The 9,042-nt window shown below is 51.8% G+C and overlaps 1 protein-coding gene across 1 annotated transcript in view; it reads right to left on the bottom strand.

The window, feature by feature from the left end:
• Window positions 1-4,915, bottom strand: part of TECTA (tectorin alpha) — a 31,230-nt gene extending 26,315 nt beyond the window's left edge. The window contains exons 1-2 of the mRNA XM_075774356.1: window positions 4,835-4,915; window positions 3,230-3,294 (exon numbers count right to left, since the gene is read on the bottom strand). Coding sequence (XP_075630471.1) covers window positions 3,230-3,293 — 64 coding nt within the window. The 5' untranslated portion in view covers window position 3,294; window positions 4,835-4,915. The remainder of the gene's footprint in view (window positions 1-3,229; window positions 3,295-4,834) is intronic.
• Between the last annotated feature and the right edge of the window lie 4,127 nt (window positions 4,916-9,042).

Consider the following 9,042-nt stretch of genomic DNA (forward strand, 5'->3'; position numbering starts at 1 on the left):
CAATCAGCGCCTCTGTGATAACATATTTAAGAAAGACAAAAACAGTTAGAGAGCGCTTTTGCAGCCAGAGAGAGGAGTGAGAAGATGTAAGAACATCTGCAGACACCAAGGTCAGTGAAGAAGGAGGGGGAGGAGGTGCTCCAGGCGCCGGAGCAAGATCCCCCTGCAGCCCGTGGTGAAGACCATGGTGAAGCAGGCTGTTCCCCTGCAGCCCATGGAGGGAGGATGAGGGGGTGTAGAGATTCCACCTGCAGCCCGTGGAGGACCCCACGCCGGAGCAGGTGGAGACACCTGAAGGAGGCTGTGACCCCGTGGGAAGCCCGCGCTGGAGCAAGCTCCTGGCAGGACCTGTGGAGCCGTGGAGAGAGGAGCCCACGCCAGGGCAGGTTTGCTGACAGGACTTGTGACCCCGTGGGGGACCCACGCTGGAGCAGTTTGCTCCTGAAGGTCTGCACCCCGTGGAGGAGACTCACGTTGGAGAAGGCCGTGAAGGACTGTCTCCCGTGAGAGGGACTCCATGCTGGAGCACGGGAATGATGAGAGGAGTCCTCCCCCTGAGGATGAAGAAGCGGCAGAAACACCGCATGATGAACTGACCGTAACCCCCACTCCCCGTCCCCCTGTGCCGCTGGGGGGGGCGGAGGTTGAAGCCGGGAGTGAAGTTGAGCCCGGGAAGATGGGAGGGGTGGGGGGAGGTGTTTTAAGATTTGGTTTTATTTCTCATTCCTTTACTCTGTTTTGCTTAGTAATAAATAAGATGAATTCCCTCTCTAAGTTCGGTCTGTTTTGCTCATGATGATAATTAGAGAATGATCTCTCCCTGTCCTTATCTCGACCCGTAAGTTTTTTTTCATTGTACCTTTTCTCCCCTGTCTAATGAAAGAGGGGAGTGATAGAGCGGCTCTGGTGGGCACCTGGCCCTCAGCCAGGGTCAACCCACCACAACCACGCTCCTGGCAGCGGCTGCCCTCCTCCTGCCTATACGGCAGAGCCCTCCTGGGCACCAGGGCCAGACAACCCCACCAGACCCTCGAATGCTCCTGGTGCTGGGTTACAGCCCGAGGCATCATGACTGCTCCAACATTTCCTAGTAAAATTAGGTTTCCTGCCAAAAGGCACTGCCGATGAACATAATTGCCCCTCCTAAAAATATTTCAGAAGATTGTTTTGACATGTTTCAATACAGTCCTGCTGCCTTCTACCAGACTAAAATCTATTTTCCATCACTTTGAGTCATAAGTGGGCACTTCTGACCCTACGACACACGTCCTTTCCTGTTCCAGCCCCTGCCAGATCTCTGCTGTCATCTCATCCCCTGTCTCTTGCAGTTAGCTACTAGTGTGACTCCTCACAGAGCAAATGGGGATTTTGCTGGGTTTTCCTACCCCTCCTCCCCTCTTTGATGTAGAAATGCAGCGCCCTGTCCTCGCGACATTCAATATCGGCCGACATGAGCCACCGGGCTCGGAACAATCCTGGCTCTGTTCGCCTGCATTCGGGGCATGCTTTTATTTCCTCAGCCCTACCCTGCACTGTTCGGAAGCCTCCAGCTGAGGACAGCTTGCTCTGTGCTGTGCCATTACGGATGCTGGAGGGGGTCTCGGTATTGCCCAAGCTGGGGGATGCTCACCCTGAGGATGCTCCCTGCTCAAAACTGCCTGGGAGCGGGGAGTTGCCAGCTGACCCTTCTTCACAGGCTCAACTGGTCCAACTTCCCTCAGGGGGAAAGGAGACAAGGGAAGCCTGGCCTAACCCCTAAGACACGCACATGTGGCGCGAGTGCCCCGCCGGACATAAAGGGAGGTGGCGTGTGGCAGTGTCCGAGCCACAAGCCTGGTTTCACAGAGATATCTGAAGGACCACAGCAAAACTCCTGGCTGCCAGGTAGTAAAACAAGTCGTTTCACAGCTCTTACACACCTGATGAGTTATTACAGCTGAGGCATAGCTACGAGACACAGATTTTACTTCTTTTTTTTGAACAGGAAACTCAGCAAGAACTCCTCGATGCCGGCTTCTTTAGCACTACTAGCGTGACACGACCATACCTCTGCATGCATCACGTCATCCCGCCATCCAAGCAGCCCAGCGGGCCCCGCTGATTGTGATTTTTGCCCTGGTGGCATTTCCCACGGGTGAACCGGTGGCCTCATTTCCCGCGTGAGAAAAGAGTCACATCTTTTGCCCGAGCTGTCCTCACCCTGACAGCAACTCGGCAGCTGACCAGGGAACCAGCTTCCAGATTTCCCAACTCCCCAGCTCTAGGTTCCCTTGCTAGAGGCCCTCGAGCCGGCCACACGGCTCGTACCAGCCAGGCAGCGCACATCTGCCACATTACCCAACGACAGGGGCTTTCCCTGCCCTTACCAGCTCGTCTTGCCCTTCTTTGAATTGAAACACGACAAAGATTAATTACCCCACAAGCCTAGGGAGCTCCTCCGGTGCTTTTCAACATCCACCAGGAGAAACAGGGTGCGAGCACAGGGAGAGGCTTCCTGCTGCAGGCTGCTGCCCTGCGACTGCGCCAGAGGCAGCTCCACGTCTGCTGTCGGATGCCTTCTGCAAGCACCCCAGGGGAACCTCACTGCCCACAAACCATGACGTTTTGCAACTGCTCACCCAATTTGCCCATTACTGGATGTAGGATGGTTGCCTGCTCGGCACTCCTAACACCAGAAATTCTCCAAACTCCTATTTCATAGTGACTGAGCAGACCATCGCAACCTCTGGAATGCCCCATGCGTGCACACACAGACATATAGATGATATATACGCATGCACACCTAAAACGCTCGCCGACCTCGAGAACTTCTGTGGCCTGTATATCCTGCCAGCTCTGCCAGCTTTGTATTCAGCACGGTGTGCTAGCTCCTTGTTCCATGTAAACTACTGTCGCTTCATTTCTCTCAATGAAGCGAGGGCAATTTATGCAGGCTGCTGATCCATCTCCCGCAATGCAAGCCATCACTTGTGCAAAATTGGCACCTGTGCTTATCCACGAAGGCACACCAATCTCCCCGCTTAGCGCTCACCCTTCAAAACCAGTGGTGTCTCCCTCCTCGTGGGAAACACAATGTTCACCATGGTTCTTGTCCTTGCTCCAGCCAAGGGGCTGGGTGCGTTTTCCAAGCCCTCCGTAACGCTGGGGTTTCTGGGCACAGCACAGCGACCGCTTTCCCAGCACAGCTGACAAGCATCAGCCTCCCAGCACCCGAGCGGGAGATACTCACCTCGCTGCCATGCCGTTATCACCAAAAGGGCCACCCAGGTTCCGAGAAACAATCGCTTTTTCATCCTACAAGAAGGAAAGAAACCCGGACATGCATCACATCGGTAGGAAACCGCATCCTCGAGCAAACCCCGGGTGACACTGAACGCCGTCGCTTCCCGAAGCTGCCCGACCGCTGCCGACATGCGGACGTTTCTGAGATGGAGGTCCCTCACTTGCCAGGCAGACCCGAAATGCCTAGTCCGTTAGGTGTAACAAGGCTTCCCTGGTCATAACAGCAAATCGCCCTGCAGGCATTGTCAATGCAAGCCCATAACCACACAGAAGAGCTGCTGCTAATTTCACGCAGGGTTTGGAAGCTGTAAGTAGCCCTGGCTCTCCGTGGGCCCTCTATTCTCCCGATGGTTCAAGAGCAATTCCTCCCTGATCCACTTAGTGCGAGGATGGACGCTTCTGCCTGACTTTAAGGGGCACAGCTTCGCACTGCTCCAAACGGCGAGAGCCGATGCAGAGCTGCGGCGTGCTCTCGTAGTTAAGGGGCTTCAGACACCTCTTCGACTAATCCTTCGCGCTGGCTGCTAACACAATGATCGCTTACCGGTTTTGACGAGTGTGGAAGAAGCACAAACATTTACACAGCTGGGCAACTCCTTGCTGTACAGGAATCAATGATAGAGAGAGAAGCAGATACGGGGCTGGGAAAATGAAAGCGAAATCCTGTGCCAGCTTTAATTCTAATTCCTTCTGTGCCTAATGCAATTTGTTACTCATTATTAATCCAATAGAAAATATCGCTAAACCACCTGTTTTGATTTCTTCGCCTGTCGCTTCCATTCATTACACACAGCCGTGCTCACCTACAGCTCCCAGGAAGGTATCCTGTGCTCCCAGCATGCGTGCGCCCGCTGGAAAAGTACGCGGTCAGCTTCAGGCACAAACTATGGCTCTGCATTACATATAGCCTTAGTTTCAATACCAGCCTCTCTACCTTCTCAGCTTTATACGTCCCGTCCACTTCAGTTGTGTGGACACGTCGCCTACAAACCCCAGCATCTCTTTATGCTCTCCCTACAGATCCATTTCTGTAAGGTACAGGGACCAACAGATCCGATGCCTTCTAAATGTATCCACATACATACACAACGCATACAATGTGGGACTACAGCAGGGAACCCGCCATCGTCTCTCCCACATCGCATCCGCTTGACTCCCATTACCGGGAGCTCGGAAAGCGCAAAACACGGTGGAAGGAAAGTGTCTCCCCTGCTTCACTGCTCTTCGGCGTGCCACTCACACCGATGCTGGCCACAGCCTGCTTTCAGCAACTGTGTTCTGCCTTGAGAAAAAGTCATTCCACCAAGAAAAAGTTTTACCATATTCCCCGTCTTGGAAAGATGAAAGGAGGATGACAGAATTTTATATAGATCGTAAATCTGAATCATTAGCAGAGACCGGGCAGACAATGACTAGTGGAGACTATGTCAGTCCAAGACCAAGAGCGAGACCGGCACCGCTTGGAAAACGTGACAGACAAGAAAGAATACTTTACTTAACATACCACATTTAAAATTACAATTTTTTAGGTATTGGAAAAAAAATTACCAACCTGTTTTGTAGACTAGAGGAGCAATCAGGTCTGAAATTTTAGACCGATCTTGGTAGACCAGGGAGAAATCCTATGTCAATGGAGAATGCATGCCGGTCCTCCTTTGCCAATTATTGCCGATGACTGAAATGATGTCTCAGTCCCCTTGCTCTCGCAATTGAAAAGTCCAATTTCTTCAATGCTGTTCCAGGGCTGGAGGAGTGTTGAGTTGCAATCGCAACTGTTGCCTCTATTGATAACCAGCAAGCTAATCTGGAGATCAGATTCTGGCCTGGAGAGGGAGAGAAGCCTCTTTCTTCCCCACAAGCTCACCCCCTTCAGGTGGATTCAGATGGAAATGTCAGCAAGCCGGAGCTGGGCTCACGGCTGTGCTGCTCAGCATCGCTTTTCGCTGAAGGAAAAAAAAAACCCCAACCCTCAGAAGAACTGAGCCCCTTCCTCCTTTGTGTAAGTGGGGAAAAAAAAAAAAAAAAGCCCATCTATATAATGTTACAGGATTAGCATCAAACAGCGCTAGGCTTAAAGCACTGTTCAAAGGCAGTGCCCCAAAGTTTCAATGGAGTTACTTTTCCATCCAAGTCTTGCTTTACTTTTTGTAATTTACTTCTGTTTTTACAGGTGGAAGAGGAAAAAACATACCCAGCGCAGCATGCTCTCTCCAAATCTGCCAGAGTTTTGTTGCTGTTCCCTTTTCCACCCTCTCTGCAAGGGCTGACTGGCGTCTTTACACGAGCTGGTGGGGGACTGCTGTGAGCATTATTACTGTTTTCACTCCTACAATCTGCAATTTCCACGGGGGTTTTCCCTGCCTCTGGTGCCCGGGCTGCACGGCACACCCGCAAGCGCCCGCAGCAGCCAGGGAAGTTGGTTGCTGAAGTCCTCTTTCGGCACTACCCCCCTCCTCTTGCAGGCGCCCAGAGCCCAGCCTTTCCTCTAACTCCATCTTCTCCCCTGCCCTCCACCTCTAAACAACAACGTGTCTCTGCAAGCCCAGAGGCTTTGCTAGGTACACAGCTACCTTGGAGGGCCAAACCCCTGGGCTGCAGGCGTAGCCGAGGTGAGGACGTGTTCTCCACGAGCGTGCAACTACATGCGTGCAGGCTGGGGACATAACGGGCTGAGCGAGGATGCCCTGGCCCTCTGTGCCCGTGCCCCATGGCCACCCGAGCTGAGCAACTACTGAGGCTGCTTATTGTTCCTAGGTGCTCGGTGGCGGCTGCCGCTTGGCGAGTGTTTCCCCAGTGCCGACGGGCCGGCTCCCGCACACCCTCGCTGATGGTGCCAAAGCTTTGCAGGCTCTAAGCCTCAAACTGTGTTACCATAGACCAAAGCTCTTCATCTGAGCCCGATCTGTAGCCCAAGAGGGATCTCTGCTTTAATTTCATTCCCATCAATGTCAGATGAGAGGGGCAGAATAGCAGCCAAGGGGTGAAGGGTGCCATGGGCAGAACCCCGTTACAGACCTGACTTTTACAGCCTGCATTAAGGCTCGGTGAAGACAGGCGGTGCTCCAACCTCAGCAGTCCGTGGTGGGAAAATGTGGGGCCATGTTCTCACAGACATAACCGCACAGCCCAAGCTTGGCAGAAGAAGGATTTTCCTTTCTGACTTTTTGGGTGGGGACCTTTTTACTACCTATTTTCCCTGCTAGAAGGTAGGTATCCCTCCCACACGCCCCGTACGCCTGCTCCCCGCCCTTCCTAAAAAACGGAGAGGGGACAGGAATGCCAGCAACCAAACAAGAACCACATAAAAGCCCAGACCTTTTTCCAGGACCCTGGTGCTCCTAGAGGTGCATTTAGTAAGTTCACCAAAGTGCTGTTATCTTACCTCAGCGGTTTCTTTTAGCGCATCAGGCACTGGGCAGTACACCGCCTCCGCAGCAAATCTCGGAGTTTCCTTTCTCTTTATCCTCCAAGCATGTCCTTGCTAGCAGGAAGCTTTCTTTTTCCTTTTTTTTTCTCCTTCTTTTTCTTAATTTATTTTTTCCCTTTTCAACAACTACTTTAGGAGAGCAGGGGGATTATAAAGCACTGACTGATATTCCAGGGGCAGATTACTTCCAGCCTGCCACTCCACACACCCTGGCTCTTCCTTTCCCTCCCATACAAATTTTAAACGTTACCAGCCACAGGAAAATCAATTAACTCTTCTCAATCTGTTTTGTAAGACAGAGAAAACTGGTGAAAATAGGTTTCCCTCTGCTCCTTTGGCAGTTTAATATTGTGGTCCTGTTTGTCCTGGGCAAGCCTACACTGACGAAATTCGATTAGGTTTCACTGTCTCTTTGGGGAAAGACTTTGTCTTCTAGGCTATCTTCTTTTGGCAGGGGATGCTCCCATCACGCAGTGCTGAGCACATCGGAGCTGAACAACCAACCACTTCTATTTTTTTTTTTTTTTTTCCTCCTTCTAGCAGAAAACTTCTTCCCCATGCCTGCCCTCGAGAAAAACCAAGCATTAAAAGATGAGACAAGGGGTGTCTCCACCTGCTTGACCTTGGCAGAGCCTTGTCGCATTCCCATTTCAAGGGACCTGGCCCAGCCCAGGGAAGACGCCCTGCCGAGGGGTTTGCCCGGGAGCTGCTTCCCACCTGGAGGGGCATCTCCTTTCTCCTGCCTCTCCCCAGGGTCGTTCTGTGCAGGCCAGCATGGGCTAAACCTACGACTACTGCTTTAATGAGCTGTACTCCCCTCCCCATCAGCAACTGCAAGCCTCTACCGGGGGGGTGAAACTCATTTTAACCCAGAGGCCAGTCCCACCGAGGACACAGAGCAGGTGACAGAGCAAGTTCGAGCCTTGTTCCTCACCTGGAAACGGAGATGAGCCACCGCCACGGAGAAATACAGTCCAGAAGAGGACTAGGTCTTCCAACACTGCGACTTCTCCTTTTGGCAAGCGGCATCGCGCACAAGTGAGGTGGCTGTGCCCGAGCTCACCGGGCAGACAGCCGGCACAAACGGCACAACAAAAGATCTCGGCAGCTTTCACCCTCCTGAAGGTGTGTGGTAAACGTGCAGATGAGATGGAGGGAAGCATTTTGCTTCAGGGAACACAAAAGTGCAAAACTCAGGACGCTTTTCTTGTGTAAAAACTTACATAAATTTATTGAACTCATTCAAACCAATTACCTATTTGGCCTGAATTCCACTGCTAAGTCTGCGAGCAAACCAAAGGCAAGTTGCGGGAGGGGGAAGTATATTCCCCGTGAGAGAAACCAGAATAAAAAAAACCCCAAGATGGACTTACTGTTCTTCCTTTTTCTTTAAAATTACATATGGATACATCATTACTAGGGAGCAAGAATAGACCTTCATGTTTAAATTATATTTGAAGTTTCCAGTAACTGCAGAAAACCAATCACAGAGGCAAAGGCCTGAGATGGCTAAAGCCCCTCTAACGTTGCTCTGGGGAAGGCGTCTCTCTAACGCCTACCGAAGCGCCACATTCCAATGAGGGAGGCACAGCTGCCAGGAATACATATTTTAGCCTCCGGGCTGCTTTCAGTACCTCGTTTGCATTTTCAAATCCGCACACGAACAGAACCTACAGAATCTCATTTACAAGCAAAACCGGCAACCGACGGAGACAGAGCCGCCGCATTGCCACCTTTGGATTACAGACCCGAGTAGGTGAGGGCAAACCGAGAGCCTCTGCCCAGAAGCAACAATCACCATCAGGCGCAGCTCCTCCAAGCCACCGCGGGCCTCACTGTATCATCCGCCACCAGGATGTATGCAGGTCCCGATAGAGGGGGGTGACAAATCCCGCCGAGGGAGCAGAGGACAGTCGCCACACCACGCATATCCATAACATCGCCAGTTAGGCGATCCGCCTGAAACATCTGGTTAAAACATGGATATTCAATAGGAACGTATCCAAAAACACAACGGCACAGCATCTGATCTCAATACACGGAGCTGTGCGACACTTTGGTATATAGCTGTCACCTAATTCCTTCCGAACCAGGTGCTTTTCCCACTGCCTGCGGCAGACTTTTATGCATGAACTAGCATGAACAACAGAATAGTTCTAGACAAAAGTAGCCCTCAGATAGAAGGACGCAAAAGCTAGAGAAGCTTGCAAATCTATTTTGTTTTCTCAAAGGAATGCAACAGAACCAGGGACCTTTTGCTACAGCGGGCGGGTATATGCTGACAACACCCCTCGTGACACCTCATCGATTTAAATCAAACCTCCCGCCGTCTC

The sequence above is a fragment of the Balearica regulorum genome, chromosome 23 (assembly GCF_011004875.1).
Source record: "Balearica regulorum gibbericeps isolate bBalReg1 chromosome 23, bBalReg1.pri, whole genome shotgun sequence".
Lineage (NCBI taxonomy): Eukaryota > Metazoa > Chordata > Aves > Gruiformes > Gruidae > Balearica > Balearica regulorum.